The sequence below is a fragment of the Mirounga angustirostris genome, unplaced genomic scaffold, assembly GCF_029215605.1.
Source record: "Mirounga angustirostris isolate CCGP_5_RB_7025 unplaced genomic scaffold, mMirAng1.0.hap1 SCAF_3, whole genome shotgun sequence".
In the NCBI taxonomy this organism is placed as follows: domain Eukaryota; kingdom Metazoa; phylum Chordata; class Mammalia; order Carnivora; family Phocidae; genus Mirounga; species Mirounga angustirostris.
Window position 1 is genome coordinate 165,982,263 of NW_026991711.1, and position 17,784 is coordinate 166,000,046.

General features: G+C 39.3%; 1 protein-coding gene across 13 annotated transcripts in view; it reads right to left on the reverse strand.

The window, feature by feature from the left end:
* Positions 1–17,784, reverse strand: part of INO80D (INO80 complex subunit D) — a 66,651-nt gene that overhangs the window by 16,791 nt on the left and 32,076 nt on the right. For all 13 annotated transcript variants that reach the window (XM_054506042.2, XM_064586971.1, XM_064586968.1 and 10 more), the window contains 3 exons: positions 10,779–11,003; positions 5,503–5,612; positions 3,344–3,477 (listed from right to left, as the gene is read on the reverse strand). In XM_054506042.2, coding sequence (XP_054362017.1) covers positions 3,344–3,477; positions 5,503–5,612; positions 10,779–11,003 — 469 coding nt within the window. The remainder of the gene's footprint in view (positions 1–3,343; positions 3,478–5,502; positions 5,613–10,778; positions 11,004–17,784) is intronic.

The window sequence follows — 17,784 nt, forward strand, 5'->3', positions numbered from 1 at the left end:
AAAGCAACAACCAAATGAGAAAGGAACACAACCACGAAGTAAACAAAACTGTGTTACAGTTGATGTACACAGAAAACACTGCCTTTCCCGCGTCAAGTAATTCAGCGGAAACCAGGAGCTTTAGAAAAGATAAAAATCTATGCCTGATTAAGTCTAAAGAAGCTATTTTGATAAATATAAAACAAAAATTGTTAAGTGGTAAGAAATGCACCGTGCCCCATTTTTTAAATTTCTTGGTGGTATATAAAACAATTGTGGTTTTTACAATTGATGTCACTTTTGATTTAGTGAATTCATTAATAACTCGTAACTAAAGACATAAAATGAGTACAAAGTATTTGAAAACTAATAACTAAAACTAGTTATTAATACTAGCAAACAAATTCAAGACAAGAAAGAATAAAATTAAATTATCAATTCAGGAAATGCAAAAGAAGTTTAATACTAGCCAAATCCTTGGATCTAAATTACAGACTCAAGTCACAAATGTACAAATTTATGAAACAAACAAAAAAAGAAAGGCTGTTTCCCAGCATCTGTAGTTCTTTGGCTCAATACTTGAGGTCTACTTTTATTATTATCAGCTATTTAATTCAACAAACAGTGTCTGAGCAACCACTGGTACCCACCAGGGTGCTGGGCATCCACCCCAGGCTCTCCCCCTAGGACCAGTGTGGATGTTAGGCAGGAGAAAGGTTATGTAGCCCAAGATCTACACGTCCTACTTGTAAGACACTCCGGTACCACCTAGTTCTGGTTCTAGGTGTATGTCTTATCCTCCTAAGTTTATGCCTTGTAGCCCAACAATGTTGTTGGTCATGTGCCAGGTACTCCACACAGAACTGCCCCCGCCTGAGGCCCTGTGGGCTCTTGGTAGTCCCCTACAGAGCTCCTCCGGAGCACTGGTGCCTCCAGGCCCTAGAGGCTTTCCTCATGCCATCCATCCATTGCCTACACTATTCACTCCCAACTTGCTCACTGTCTCCTACTTACGTGCCAGGACACTGCATTTACCCATCTGTCGTATGGGTTCATACTCATCGAATACCAAGTTCTGTGTATCAGCCTGGACTTCCTGTAGCTTGAGCTGCTTCTACCAATGGCTGTTCTGTCCAGTGGCTGAACCTAATTCCGAATTTCAACATTTCCCAGCCATGTGCCCAACTGTTATTCAACAATGACTTACTGAGCATCTTTGTTCTAAGCACTGGGGATATAGCAATGAACAAAAAATGTTCCTGCCTTTGTCAAATTGACATTCTAGTAGAGGAATACTGGCAATAAACAAACTAATTAATAGATAATATAGTATCAGGCTGATATCACTGTTAGGAAGAAAAACAAGGTAGAGTTTTGAGGATAAAAAATGACAGGGGCGGGGGCACCTGGGTGGCTCAGTTGGTTAAGCGACTGCCTTCGGCTCAGGTCATGATCCTGGAGTCCTGGGATCGAGTCCCACATCGGGCTCCCTGCTCGGCGGGGAGTCTGCTTCTCCCTCTGACCCTCCTCCCTCTCTCATGCTCTCTGTCTCTCATTCTCTCTCTCACAAATAAATAAAATCTTTAAAAAAAAAAAAAATGACAGGGGTGGAGAGGAGGTGGAAGACTTCTTTGATGAAGTGACATCTGATTGGAAACCTGAATGAAGGAGTGAGGCATGCAGAAATGGAGGAAAAGGGACAAACAAGCACAAAGCCCATGAGGTGCGAGCAAGCTTCGAGTGCTGAAACAGCAGCAAGAAGGCTGATGTTGCTAGAACTCTGAAAGTGAAGGGGGTACTATATGCAGCTGGAGAGACGGCAAAGACCAGATCAGCAAGTCTCGTAGGCCAGGGTGAGAATCTTGGATTTGATTCAGGCTATGATGGAAAGCCACTGGAAGGTTCTGACCAGGGAACTAAAACGATCACATGTATATTCTCAAAGGCCTGCTGAGATGGCCACATACTGTAGGATTCCAATTATAAGACATTCTGGAAAATGTAAAATTGTAGGGGCAGGAAGACTTCAGTGGAGACAGAGGGAGGGGTAGACTGCAGGGGCTGGGGGTAACACAAGAGAATGTGGGGGGTTAATGGCGTATCTTGATTACGTCGGTGGTTACAGGACTGTGTGTATTGTGAAACTCAGAGAACTGTGGAGCAAAAGGAGTGAATTTTACGGCACGTGAACTCAAAGGGAGTGGAGCCCATACAGCCTACTCTAGCTGCTATGTGAACAATACGTCTGGGGGTAGGGGGCACGGCTAGAGCAAGGGGGACCAATTAGGAAACTATTAGAGTCATCCAGGCAAAGGTGAGGACAACTGAGGCTAGAATGGTAGTAGCCAAGCTGGTACTACGTGCTTGGATTCAAGAACGTTTGAACACAGAGCCAAGAGATTTGTATGGTTTTTATCATCCAGTGTGAGCCTCTCACTGTGGATTGATGGCTACAAATGTTTGCTACACTCAGCTGGGATTTTTAACTTAAAACAGTCCTTGCTACACATTTTGCTGGTGGCAACACCAGGATCACAGCCTTATATTATTAAGTCCTGGTCCAATGGCCATGCAGTTACCCTGGTGCACCCTTAGAACTACAAAATGCTTACAGAGGGAAAGATTGGTCTTATTCAGCTTTTTAATACATATACCTTACATACTACCTAGCAAAGAGCCGAACTCAGCCAAGTATCTGGGTAAAAACAATAAAAATGCACTTAATTACAGAAAACATTGGCTTGTGGCTGAAATGTCATCAAATATCTAAGACATTCACAGAATTGTATATAAAAAAGCAAAAATCTAGAGAAATGGGGCAAAGAAAGCTTGAATAATCTGTTAAGTACAAGAAAATGTACCTTAAGGAAAAGGGAGGTATAGAATAGGGATAGATAACAAAATAACCATATGTAAGTAACTACTAAATACCTTCTAGAACAGTTTTTTTTTAATTAGCTATGAAATTAATTCAGTGGATCATGACCAGCACATATATATCTATATATTAATATTTATATACATATTTATATATTAACATATATTTACATACACACACAGTTTGTACTAAGTCAACAGATACTTTCTACTATGGATTGCTGTCCATTTGAAAGTCTCTGCTGCAGAAAATAAAATGTGAGGGCGCCTGGGTGGCTCAGTTGGGTAAGCGACTGCCTTCAGCTCAGGTCATGATCCTGGAGTCCTGGGATCAAGTCCCACATCGGGCTCCCTGCTCAGCGGGGGGTCTGCTTCTCCCTCTGACCCTCCCCCCTCTCATGTGCTTGCTCTCTCATTCTCTCTCTCTCAAATAAAATCTTAAAAAAAAAAAAAAAAGAAAAAAAAAGAAAAGAAAATGTGAACTCACCATTTTTTTGGCATGCTCTTCACACAGAGGGGTCTGGTGTGTAATGTCGAACACGGGCACAGAGCACTGCTGTCCGTCTGCAAACTTGGCCGTGCAACTTGAGAAAAGCTGCTGAGAGCGGTTCAAGAGGATATCTGTGGTTTTCAAAGTTAGGAATATAATGCACTGAAACTCAAATTACTTAAGTTTTCAATTTTTATATAAAATTCACTTCTGGACCCCTTTGGGGGCACAGTTGGTTAAGCGCCCAACTCTTGGTTTTGGCTCAGGTTGTGGTCTCAGGGTCATGGGATCAAGCCCCGTACGGGGCTCCGTGCTCAGTGGGGAGTCTGCTTGAGATTCTCTCTCCTTTGCCCTCTCCCTCACCGCATGCACGCACGCACTCTCTCTCTAAATACTTTAGTCTTTAAGAAAAAAAATCTGCTTCTTTCCTTATTTGTGTTTACTAATAAATTTTCTTATCCATAAAAGCTGAAGAACCAAGCCAAATACTGATATAGGAAATGAGAATTGCTGAATTTATCAGAAGATACTTCTAAAGGAGTCTATTTTGCTAAAGGTCTCCTAATAGGAGTCTCCTTTACGGACATTCTGATTTTTGTTATTTGGAAAAAGCAGGGTTGTCTCCTTCTTAACACACTAAAACTCCTAGAAGTCCCACTACAATGGTTAGAAAAAAACACTTTCTTTTAAGGAAAATTTTCACATATAATCCACATCAAGAAGAATAAAAATTTTAAGATGTAATTATAAAAACTCATCTATCCAGGGTGCCTGGGTGGCTCAGTCGTTAAGCGTCTGCCTTCAGCTCAGGTCATGATCTCAGGGTCCTGGAATTGAGTCCCGCATCGGGCTCCCTACTCCTCGGGAAGCCCGCTTCTCCCTCTCCCACTCCCCTGGCTTGTGTTCCCTCTCTCGCTGTGTCTTTCTCTGTCAAATAAATAAATAAATAATCTTAAAAAAAAAAAAATAAAGTGGGCGCCTGGGTGGCTCAGATGGTTGAGCGTCTGCCTTCGGCTCAGGTCATGATCCCAGAGTCCTGGGATCGAGTCCCGCATCAGGCTCTCTGCTCCTTGGGAGCCTGCTTCTCCCTCTACCTCTCTCTCTCATGAATAAATAAATTAAAAAAATCTTTAAATAAATAAATAAAAAACAAAGTGACTTTCGAACACAGTAAAAAAACAAAAAACAAAAAACCTCACCTATCCAAATTTGATTTTTCATTTCCAACACAAAACTCTCACTTAGAACTTACGAAGAATTACTTTTTGATCAAAACTTTATCATTAAAACTGGAACATCAGCTTTACTTCATCAACATTTTTAAATGTCCAAACTTTTAGCCCCTAGCAACATTTCCTGAACTCGTAACTTCATACCTGTCAAGGAAGTACCTTTCTGTTTTTCCTTTATACTCTAATAGTTAAAGCTATTTATAAAACCTTTACTGCATAGAAAGTGCTGCTGAAAAAGTTGTGGAAATTTAATGCCAGGAATAGAAAGGAGGGCAAAAAGTCAAAGACAATAAAGAAGAGCAAGTAATTGCTACTATATAAATTTTTTAAATGCTACTCAATTTTAAATGCTTAATAAAAGTGAGAGTAGTAAGATTTCATAACCAGCCTGAAGCCCTTTACCACAGGTTTTCCTCAAGTATATTGTCTTAATGTATATTCTTTCTTAGTCAGTGATGTTTATCTGTCTCTCATTTCAAATCAGCACTATGCTCAATACAAATAGCAAATTATTCCCAGAGCAAAAGGCACACTGTAAAACTGTGTAACTTTCCTGGAAGACTAAAATCAGTTTTTGAATAATATGATTTGACTTCTCCATCAATGAGTGTTATAGTTGCTTCCTAGAAGCTACGCAGAACCACGTAAGAACCAGATTTCTTTTAATTAAGTGATGGCCACCAGAAGAATCTGCTACTTGCTATCAATTTTGCAGATTCTGATATAATTCTTGAATAGAGAATCACAATGATAGAAGCGGAAAAAAAATTATTCAGAAGACATCATGAAAATGAAAAGTTATATAAAAATTATAAACATGAAATGTTAGGATTTCAAAAGTCATCCACTTGGCTTAAGAATGAAATACTAGCCCCGAATGAGTTAATACTTTTCAATGCACACTCAATTCAGTTAAGAGGATACGCTGGAAACAATGTCTGGTGAATGGAAGGGCTTTGTTAGGGCACCGTTCACCCTTCACGGTTCCACTGCACGCTGCTGGCTCCGCCTCCCTCAACTTGGTCCGGCTTATGCTAAGAAAGCAAAGAGACAACATTAATTTCTAAAAAATGCTTTAAAGACCCAGGGCAACTTTTCAACACTAGGCTGGCAGGTTATAACACCAACATTTCACCTTTCTACATTCTTTAAATAAAAGGTAACCATCAGGTACAACGACAAGTTCCAGTATTTCCTCAATCTACTGACAAAACAAGTAACTGTATTATAATTGATTTCAACTATGCCTGTTTTTTCTTTTTAAGTGATATTTTGGTTCCTTTTGGGACACCTGGGTGGCTCAGTGGGTTAAGCATCTGCCTTCAGCTCAGGTCATGATCCCAGGGTCCTTGGATCAAGTCCCTCCTGCGTTGGACTCCTTGATTGGCAGGGAGTCTGCTTCTCCCTCTGCTTGTGCTCTCTCCCTCTCTCACACACACAAACACACAAATACTTTTTAAAAAACCCAAAAACAAAGAAAGAGATTTAAAATAAGTAAAATTTAAAAAAAGAGTCTCCTTTCTACCTACCCTTATCCCAATTTGCCAGTTCCCACTCTCTCTGTAACAAGTATTCATTTTATTATTTTGTGGATGTTTCCATAGTTTTAAACAAACATTACAAAATAAAAATAAATAATATTCAAGTTCTTAGAAGTACAAAAACTGTCCTGTGTAATTTGATTCTCTGAAGCATCACAAACTGGTAGGACTTTACACCTATCTGAGGGTAGAGAAAGAATCTACATAATATACTGAATCACACATCACGCATTAAAAATAAAATTATCTTTTGAATTGTTTCTAAGTCTAAGGACTTCAATAGGATTTATACTAATTAGAAGGTCATACAGAACCCAAATTACATATGAATTTACAGAAAATCTAAGTAAAATTTCTACTCTAACTTTTCTATAAACAATCCATGCAAATAGAGAACCAGGTGCTGCCATCGAAGCTGCTTTAATTAAGGTTCTGCAAGATGTGTCAGAATCACAAGAGTGGGGAAGCGGGCCATTAACTTAGGTCTGTAAAAAGGATACACAATTTCAAATAAATGAAGCTGTACTATTTCGGCAGCTTACCCCAATTCTCTTGGTCTAGATTTAAATAGAAAGCAATTCTCTATACTGAATGGATTATTTTTGTGGAACACTTCAAGAATCTGCTCAGCCATTTACCAAGCCTTGAGTACCACACATTCCCTCGTTTTCCTTTATCCTAGACTTCGAAGCGCCCGGTTTCATTTTGTAAAATTGGTGATACGTTCCAACTCACCCATCTATCTCTTAAACAGTAAAATAAACTCAAAGTCAAAATTTCAATACCTCCCTGGATAATTAAGGTAAAAATGCCTGATGTTAGACAGATTTGTATTATCCGAATAATCCCAATAAAACAAAGGGAGAATTACCAAAACATTTTGATGTTTTTAATGTGAAAACACCTACTACAAGCTTCCCTTTTGTATTATTAGATCCCCCTTTTACAATAAAGTTTCTACACAAACACTAGTCTCCGTAGGATTGTCGGCTACAAGATACTTAGATGTGAGTCTACATAGTTAAGCTATTTCAGTGGTTTATTCCATATATTCACCAATATATACGACAAAGCTATTAGATGAGAAAGAATAATGTTACTCAGTTTAGATCCAAACTGTATGTTAAAGGATACCTATATTAAAAGGCAGCCATTAAAGTTTTAACCTCTAAAACATTTAAAAGCAACTCTTTAAATGTCTTTGTGGAACTAGTCTTTGAAAGCAAAAACATCAAATAGTGGGCATTGTCCAACTGACAGCTGATTTTTGTGACCCTAAAATATAATGTAAAGTAGTAAACTACCAATCAACAACAATTGATTATGGCTCATTGTTAAAGGATTATCAGTGAGGCACTGAGCAATAAACTTTTTACTAATCATGAGTGACATAAACAAATGACATTAAATAAGTTTGAGAACTGAATATTAAAGTTCATCTTGGTATTTGTTTAGTAATATTTAATTATCACAAAATTTTAAAAAAAATCACTAATGGTGGTTTGGGAAATGTTTTTTTTTTTTTTTTTTTTCAAGATTTTATTTATTTATTTGAGACAGAATGAGAGACAGAGAGCATGAGAGGGAGGAGGGTCAGAGGGAGAAGCAGACTCCCCGCCGAGCAGGGAGCCCGATGCGGGACTCGATCCCGGGACTCCAGGATCATGACCTGAGCCGAAGGCAGTCGCTTAACCAACTGAGCCACCCAGGCGCCCGGTTTGGGAAATGTTTTGAAAAAAAAAGGGGGGGGGTTGATTCTGCCAGTTAAAAATCATAGATAAATACAGTTTTCTACACAAATATCGAATTGTCCCAAACTCAGAGTACAGTCCTTACTTACATCTTTGACAAGGTCATAATAATATACTAGATTCAATGTATATAACACTCTACACATATAGATTGCTTCATTGCTGGACAAAACTAAAGTCTCCACTGAAATCGTACACTTGAAAGCATTATCTAATGCAAATGTTAGATATCATTATTTTAAAACCTATGTCAAACCAAGTGAATTCTTTCAACAAATAGAGAACAGACGTCTCTTCACTTGTTTAATTCTATCCATTCGTTCATCAATACCGGAGATTTATGAACAAAATGTACATTGTTCCTGCCCTCACAAAAATGACTGTCTAGCTTGGGGCGCCTGGGTGGATCTATCGGTTAAGTGTCTGCCTCCGCCTCAGGTCATGATCTCAGGGTCCTGGGATCCAACCCTGTGTCAGGCTCCCTGCTCAGCAGGAAGTCTGCTTCTCCCTCTCCCTCTGCCCTCCCCCTGCCCGCTTGTGCTCTCGATCTCAAAATAAACAAAACCTTAAAAAAAGAGACTGTCTAGCCTGACAGAAATATTAGTATACAATTCCACAATGAAGCAGAGTACGGAGCACAATACACATACATAATCGGGGGACCTAATAGTGGAACACTGGGAATGTTTCTCTGAGAAAAGTTAAGTCTCTAGTAACTTAAGACTTAAAGGATGTTCTAGAACAGACCCTACCTTCCCCCCTACACAGGAATCGGGGCTCTAAGAGTGAGGTAATATGCTGCAGGCAGCAGTCATTAATGTGGGTGTATTAGACACACATACAAAGTTTCAAACAACTCTAAATATCCCAAGCAGCAGAAAATTCTCATGGGCATACTATCTTTCTGATATATGCAATTGAAAAATCAGTTATTTTTTTTTATAACAAATATAACGAAAACCAAAATACATTAAAGTAAAATGAAATTTCAAAAAATATATGGGTATGTAAAAAATACGATCAGGCTATAAAGCAAAAGATTTTTTAGTTTTATTTTAAACTCCTTTTTTCCTCAGTGACTCACGATCACTATAGAAAAATTAGAATATACGTAATACTAATTTTTTAAACCTTAATTTATCAATAATCCCATCCTCTAGATAGCCACTGCTAATATTTTGTTATATAAACTTATAAAAATGTGTGTGTGTATCTCAAGGTTGTTATCTGAAAAAAAACAGTAACTAAAAATTGTGAAATAATAAACTCCATAAAAAACTATGCCTTCCAGGGTGCCTGGGTATCTCAGTCAGTTAAGCACCGGCCTTCGGCTCAGGTCATGATTTCGGGGTCCTGGGATCCAGCCTTGCATTGGACTCCCTGCTCAGCGGCGAGCCTGCTTCTCCCTCTCCCTCTGCCCCTCCTCTCCATTTGTGCTCTCTCTCAAATAGATAAAATCTTAAAAACAAACAAAAAAAACTATGCCTTCGGGATGCCTGGGTGGCTCAGTCGTTAAGCGTCTGCCTTCGGCTCAGGTCATGATCCCAGGGTCTTGGGATCGAGCCCCGCATCGGGCTCCCTGCTTGGCAGGAAGCCTGCTTTTCTCCCTCTCCCACTCCCCCTGCTTGTGTTCCTGCTCTCGCTAACTCTCTCTCTGTCAAATAAATAAATAAAATCTTTAAAAAAACAAAACAAAACTATGCCTTCTAAATTTGAAAATTATTTCCTTAAGGCAGACATTTAACAGACTGAGCCACCCAGGCGCCACTTAAGCTAGTATTTTTAGAAGGTATATAACCTAAATAAGTAATTATGATAAGTTTTCACCACCTAAACTAATTTCTGAAATGATAATAACACCACAATTTCTTCATTGAAACATCAGATAACTTCCACATGTCCAATTTATGGACTTTCTGTCAATAAAATAGTACGCACACATATAAACCATGTTTTCAAAACAATTTTTAAGAACATAGGGGAATGGCAATGATTTATTTTTAAGGGAAAATAATTGGACACACAGCTCTTAAACAATATAGACCCAGTTTTACTTAAATACATACAAAAACCAGAAAAAGTCCAAGGACTGACATCCATATTACAAAGCCATTAAAAGCCAGGTTTTAAAGAATTAGTGTTATGAGAAAATGGTCATAATCCAATGTTCCATGGAAAAAAAGTAGGAAATAAAATATACACATGGCATGATCTCAATTTTGCTTTAATACAAATATATGGCTCACTGGAGATTTCATACACACACATGTGCACACGCACACACACAAAGAAAATAGACTACAAGGAAACAATCAGAATGTTCACAGTGCTCATTCTCTGTTCTGTGCATGGTGATATTATGGAAATCCCCCCCCTTTCCTATGTTTTTCAAATTTACAATAAGCAAATACCTGGACTATAATATAAAAAGAAAAGTTTTTCCCCGAAGAAATGCAATGTAATAAAGTATTCTGAAGACCTAATATGTGGGATAATGGAAATATCAACAGAAAATACGCTGGAAAGAAAATTTTTAAAAAATATTAAGTAAAAAATGTAAAATACTATTTCTGTAGTAAAAAAAAACGGCAAATATCACTTTTAAATACATGAAATTTCTAAGCACTGGTTTTTGTTTTTTTTTTAAGGCAGGTAGCATTCTCAAATACTTTACGGTGTAAACTCTAGTCAAGTTCTGGCAAACCAACAGCAATGCTTTTAGACAGCTCGTGGCGATGTTCTCTCGCCACGTGATGCAAAACTTTATCTGAGCAACAAAAGCAAAATGCAACGCTTCAATGTTTCAGGCTTAAACGCCCACTGCCCACTGTGCTGTAACTATCCTGTCAAAACACAGACAAAAGAGAGACAGGTGGCTGAGGACCAGGTGGCTGCCCGGGGCTCTCACCTGGTTCGGCTGCATGCAGCTCTCTGCAGTTCCTGCATTAACTGACCAGTACACTCCGGCTCTCGGCTGGCCGCCTGCAGCAAGGCTTTCCTAAACGTGTGCCGGCATTTCTTTTGACGAGATTCTGCCCGCTCCAGGCGGCAGAGGTGCTTATATTTCTGCTGAAAGTAAGTGCAAAGTTGGGTCACCCTGGAGCTCCTACTCTCCGTATCATCGTCATCTGACCTGGAAAGTGCACAAAGAGAAGGGAGAAACTGATTAAACGTCAGGCTCGGTTTAGAGATGGGGCAAAGTGGGTCAATGAGCTACTCGGATGCACAAGGGTCCACATTTGGGGCAGGTGAGCACATACTTCACAAAATTAGAGAATTCCAGTAGAGTTGAAAGTAAATACAATATTTCGACAATAAATAAGGCAGCAGACGCCACCCAGTGCTTTCAGATGCTTCACCTTCTCAGCATGTCAAGAGTTAGACAGAATGCATCAGGGTCTTCTAAATTTTAAGTGACTAGGGGTTCTCGGGAAGAAAACAGTTTCTTTACCTTTGCTTAACTAAAACGACTGAGTAAATGACATGGCAGTTATGAGGAAACACTAAGCATAATTTCATAAAAGATAGGTCATACCAGAAATAGAGCAGTGAATTCCAACAGTGCCTTATCAAAGACCTGCCCTTTTAGATGTACTGGTTTTCATTCCCCTTGCTAAGCACTTACAGAATGTTAATTGTAGGGGTCACAATCATTCTACAGTATTTTTTATTATTTTCTTTTAACACAGGAGATATCCTTTTTTTAAAAGGTTTTTAAAAAAATTTGAGAGAGAGAGCAGCAAGCGAGAGAGAACACGAGTGGGGGGGAAGGGCAGAGGGAGAGGGAGAAGCAGACTCCCCACTGAGCTCAATCCCAGGACTCCAGGATCATGACCTGAGCCAAACAAAGGCCGACACTTTAACAGACTTAGCCAGCCAGGAATCCCTACTTTGCAAATTTCTGGTCTAAGAAATAAGTCCTAAGAAACATGTTCTCTTCAGTATAGTAGCTACTACAAATATACCAATTGAAGGATCTTACTTCAATCTTTTCATTTATTTAACATTCAACATTTGCTATATGTCTATTACGCTGAGTCCTATAAAGGAGAAAATAATTTAAGCAGTTTGCAATGCAGTTTAGACAAGATAAACACATCCCCAAAGTTAACTCAAAAGATAATCGAATCAGTAACTAAAACCGTGGGGCAGGCTGACCAATGATTCAAGTATCTGACCTTCAATTAGAAAAATCTAGGAGTTTTTCACAATTTGAGATCCCAAGACCTACCCTAGATCTACTGAACCAGAATTTCCATGGAATGGGGCCCAGGAATCTTTATTCTGAATTGTTCCCTGAAGTCCCATAGCAGGTTTTCATTCGGGAGTTCTAGTCGAGCCGGTAGGTACTATAAATATCTTCAATGTGAGGCAGAGAACATCGAGAGGTCTAGATACGGCTAAAGTGCTATTAAAGTTCACTAGCAAGATTGCTGGATGAGAGGCTTCACAGAGGAGATGCCAACAGAACTGAACCGTGAAGAAAGGGTAGAATTTGAAGAGAAAAAAAAAGGGTACCTCGCCAGGATAAAGGAATACAAGTCAGGCTTCAGAGATGGACAGGACAGAGAACAGCAAGTACTAAGCAGCTCACTCTGGCGAAGATGTGGCATACACAGGGGAGTACAGTGGGTGAGGCCAACTTTCTAAACCTAAACACTAGATTCTACTGGCAGTGAAGAACCTCGTAGAGTCTGAAGAAAATAGGCAACAATAATAGAGCCGTGCATGAGAAAGGTTACACCGTCAGCAGGCAGAAATGGGAAGAGACAGGGCAGAGGGCAGGGAGGAAATTATTAAAACACTCCAGGTAACAGGTAACAAGAACCCACACCAGGACGGCGGCAGTGGGACTGCAGGAGAGGAAAGAGATCCTGCACGCATGAAAGGCAGACCTCCGTCAACTGGGAAGGGAGGGTGCGAGGGACAACAGTCGCGCGGCCCCTTCCCTCAGCGAAGCCCAGGGAAGAGGAACACGAGCAGATCTGGGGCAGGAAATAAATTCCATTTCAGACGTAAAGAATGTAAAGTACAGATGAGGTATCGAAGGCAGCAGTGGGAAAAACCGTTAGAAACGATAAGCAGGAGCACAGCGAGGGAAGAAATACAGATTCCATAGCCAACAACTAGCAACTGAGGGACAGGGGAGAGCCTGTAAGTAAAAGGCCACGGAGATAATAGAAAGAATGAGACCTGTAAGGCCCATTATCACAAAAGAATTAACTCAATTTGGTGACTGGATATGAAGGATAAGAAAGTCAATAATGACTCAATGACTTTGAACTTGCATAAGAGGAGAATGGAAGGGCTATTAATAGAAAAAAGAAAGAGAGGAGAAACTGCAGGTCTTAAAGGGAGAGTTAAGCTCAGGTAGATAATCACTTGCCAAAGCTATTATTTGAAAAGACTCTGTTATGGCGGGGAGGACAGACCAGATCAGCAGTTCTCAAGTTGACAATGAATGGACAGATGCACCTGGATGTTGAGGCATGTTTCATCATTAAAATAAAAATTTTCAAAGCTTGGGGCGCCTGGGTGGCTCAGTTGGTTAAGCGACTGCCTTCGGCTCAGGTCATGATCCTGGAGTCCCTGGATCGAGTCCCACATGGGGCTCCTTGCTCGGCAGGGAGTCTGCTTCTCCCTCTGACCCTCCTCCCTCTCCTGCTCTCTGTCTCTCATTCTCTCTGTCTCAAATAAATAAATAAAATCTTTAAAAAAAAAAAAAATTTTTTTTTCAAAGCTTATCAGAAGTTCCATGCTGACTTGTTGTGGGCCAGTGACAAGTAGTTTGCAGACCTGCACAGTTCCACGGGCCATCCCCAGCATGGTCCTTAACCAGAAAATCTCCAACATGCCTCCCACTTCCAAGATGTTCTAACCCTCGTGTTTCACACCTGGCTGTGGAGGAAGAGTGTCATTCCGGGCACAGAAAGGCCAGCAGCCATTATTTACCAGCAGAGACAGGCCTGCCACCTACTGCATTCTCAGTATGTGGCTTTCCTCACCTGTGAAATCAAAGAGCTGGCTCACCCAGCTCCCAAAGTTGTGAAGAGAATGAAAAGAAATGACCTATTTAAAATCACAATATAAGTACAGGTATTATTATTAGATAATAACCTATATCCATCTAATAACCTATATCCATTAACTAAAATTAAATCACTTATTAAATACACACATGCAAAAAACTCCTGGCCTAAACAGCTTTACCATGAGCTCTAGCAATAAAAAAAAAAAAAATAAATAATAATAATAATTCCAATCACACACAAAATATCCCAGATATCAGGAAAGAGGGGAATATTCTTTTTTTTTTTTTTAAGATTTTATTTACTTATTTTAGAGAGAGATCAAGCACACAAGCAGGAGGGGCAGAGGGAGAATCTCCAGCTGACTCCACACTGAGCATGGAACCCAATGCAGGGCTCAATCCCATGACGCCAAGATCATGACTTGAGCCGTAATCAAAAGTCTGACAATTAACCGACTGAGCCACCCAGGTGCCCCAAGGGAATATTCTTTTAATAAAGCTAACCTAAACTTGACACCAAAAACTTATTAACAAGGACAATAGGACAAAAGGAAAATCTTATTAATGATCTCAAAGGCAAAAAATATTAATAAGTTGAATCTAGCAGCATATAAAAAAGAAATACCCAATCTGGGTTAATTAATGTAGGAATGCAACAATTATTTTTCAATCTGATCTTACTAGACCTCTCTTCTGCAAAAAACCACTTTATTCTTCTTTTCCTTTCATCTTCAAACTTTCTATTTCCTTGCTTCCTTCTGTTATTTTTCTCATTTTCTTCTTTCTTCTTTCTCTTCCCAATCCTCACATCATGTATGAAAATTCTTCATTTTCAAAACTTCAACATCACTTAAATACTGAAGACACAAGTCTGTTCTCTAGCCCATACCTCACAATTATATTGCAGAGACAAGATATTTATTTGGCGTGCTCATCTACATATAAGTAACCCAGAAATGCTGGAATTAGGACAGAGTACTGGGGAGCAGAGAGGTGCACAGACAGAAGCACTATGAAGATCTACAGAGGGTTCCTCTCAGTTTTTCACTTGAGTACTGATCAGTGCAAGGGTGTGGAAGAATACCCAAAAAGAATCTGAAAAGAGAAGGCCAGAGAAGTTCCAGCAGCTCACACAGGGCAGGCGTAGTTTCTGGTCCCACCACCCAAGGGGAAAAACGTGCAATCTGCAGGGCACTGGGTAGACCACTCAGGAGCAGACTGCCTCACTAATGGGGGTAAATGAGCCCTCAATTAAAGGCTGCCATGGCCCCATTTCACGAAGTTTAAAAAGCAAGCCTCAAAAGCTGTTTCAAAGTAACATAACTATGTCCCCAGACAAAGATCTTAAAGGAAGACAAAATACCAGAATCAAGGTAAGTAAAATTAACCATGCCTGGCATCTAATAAAAAATTATCAGACATTCAAAGAAACAGGAAACTAGGACCCCTAAGAAGGAGAAAAATCAATCAATAGAAACAGATCTAGAAATGATACAGATGACATAATTAGTAAACCAAGAATCAAAGAACAGTTATTACAACCATATTTCACATTTTTGAGAAGGTAATCATGATCACGACAAGGAAAGACATGGACAATAATTTAGAAGACCCAAAACAAACTTCTAGAGATGAAAAATACAATGTCTAATATGAAAAATGGACTGAATGGGATTGATGGCTGGTTAGATGCCACAAAAGATTAATTAACCTGAAGACCGCAATAGGAACTTTCCAAACTGAAACACAGAGAGGAAAAAAGTGAATGGAACATCAATAAGCTGTGGAGTAATTTCAAGCAGCCTAAAATATGTGTAACTAAGTCTCTCAAATAGAAGGGGGAAGAAAAATAATTGAAGAAAACTAGGGTAAAATTTTTCTAAATTTCATGAAAATTATAAACTTACAGATTCAAAAAGTCAATGAACCCCAAGCACAAGAAACATAAAGAAAATGAACTACACAAATGGTTTAAAATTACTGATAAAGAGAAAAATCTTAACAGAGAAAAAAAAGACACATAATGTTGGACAGTTGACTTCTCATTGGAAATAATGCAAGACATGTGAGCAACATCCTTAAGTACTGAAAGAAAAACTGCCAACCTAGGATTTTATGCCAGCAAAAATATCTTTCAAAAATGAAGGCATACATCTTTGAAACATGGATGGACCTAAAGGGTATTATACTAAGGGAATTAAGTCAGAGAAGATAAATACCATATGATTTCACTTATATGTGGAATCTAAAAAAAACAAAACAAAGCAGAAACAGACCCATAAACACAGAGGACAAACTGGTGGTTGCCAGAGGGGATGGGGGTAGAGAGATGGGCAAAATGGGGTAAAGACAGAGGGAGGTGCAGACTTCTATTTATGCAGTAAGTCATGGGAATAAAAGGTACAGCATAGGGAATATAGTCAATGGTATGAGGGTTGTATGGTGACAGATGGGAGCTACACTTGTGGTGAACAGAGCATAACATATAGACTTGTCAAATCACTGTGTTATATACCTGAAACTAATGCAACATTGTGTGTTGATTATACTTCAATTAAAAAAAAAAAAAAAAAAGGCATGGGGTGCCTGGGTGGCTCAGTCAATTAAGCATCCAACCCTTGATTTTAGCTCAGGTCATAATCTCTCAGGGTTGTGAGATCGAGTCTCCACGCCAGGCTCCCTCTCCCTCTGCACTCCTCATCCCCCCCAAGCCAAAAAGGCATAGTCAATTATACCTCGATAAAATTTTTCAGACATAAAAGCTAAAAGAATTCATCACCAGAAGGGTGGCACTACAAGAAATGTTAAAGTGAACCATTCATACAGAAAGAAAATAACATCAGATGGAAATATGGAACTATTCAAAGAAAAAAAAACCTAGAAATTACGTGGGTAAATACAAAGGATTATTTTTCTTTTAAATCGTCTTAAAAGATAACTGCTTGAACAATAGCAATGTATTACAGGGATTATAACATACGTAGAGGGAAATGTATAGCATCAAGTGTCTATGTCAGAAAACAAGGAAGATCCCAGGTTTAAGCTATCACCTTAAAAACTTGAAGACAAACAAATGTATCCAAAACAAAGAAGGAAAGAATAGAAGAACATAATAGAAGGAAATTACAGAGATAAGAACAGAAAGCAATGAAATAAAGCTGAAAGAGAATCAATGAAACTAAAAGCTTGTTCTTTAAAAAGACCAATGAAAAAGAACAGAAAATGAACAGAGACATACACATACATGCCAAGGGTTCCAATGCAAGATCAAGTGTTTTCAATAGTGTTGGTTAAATAGAAGATCCACGCGGAAAAAAATGATCCTTAGCACTGCACCTCACATTATATACAAATTATACAAAAATAAATTTCCACAAAGACTGTCAGGAAAACAATAAGGCTTCTAGAAAAGAGTATTAGAGAACAGCTTCATGACTGTGAAGCTGTGGGGTAAGTAATGATTTCTTAAATGGGTCACAAATACATTACCCATAAAGAAAAAGACCAATAAACTGTACTCATTAAAATTAAGAACTGGGGGGCGCCTGGGTGGCTCAGTTGTTAAGTGTCTGCTTTGGGCTCAGGTCATGATCCCAGGGTCCTGGGATCGAGCCCCACATCGGGCTCTCTGCTCAGCGGGAAGCCTGCTTCTCCCTCTCCCACTCCCCCTGCTTGTGTTCCTGCTCTTGCTATCTCTCTCTGTCAAGTGAATAAATAAAATCTTAAAAAAAAAAAAATACATACATACATACAATAAAAGTAAGAACTGGGGGGTGCCTAGATGGCTCAGTTGGTTAAGCTTCTGACTCCTGATTTTGGTTCAGGTCATGATCTCATGGGTTATGGGATGGAGCCCTGCATCAGGCTCAAAGTGGAATCTGCT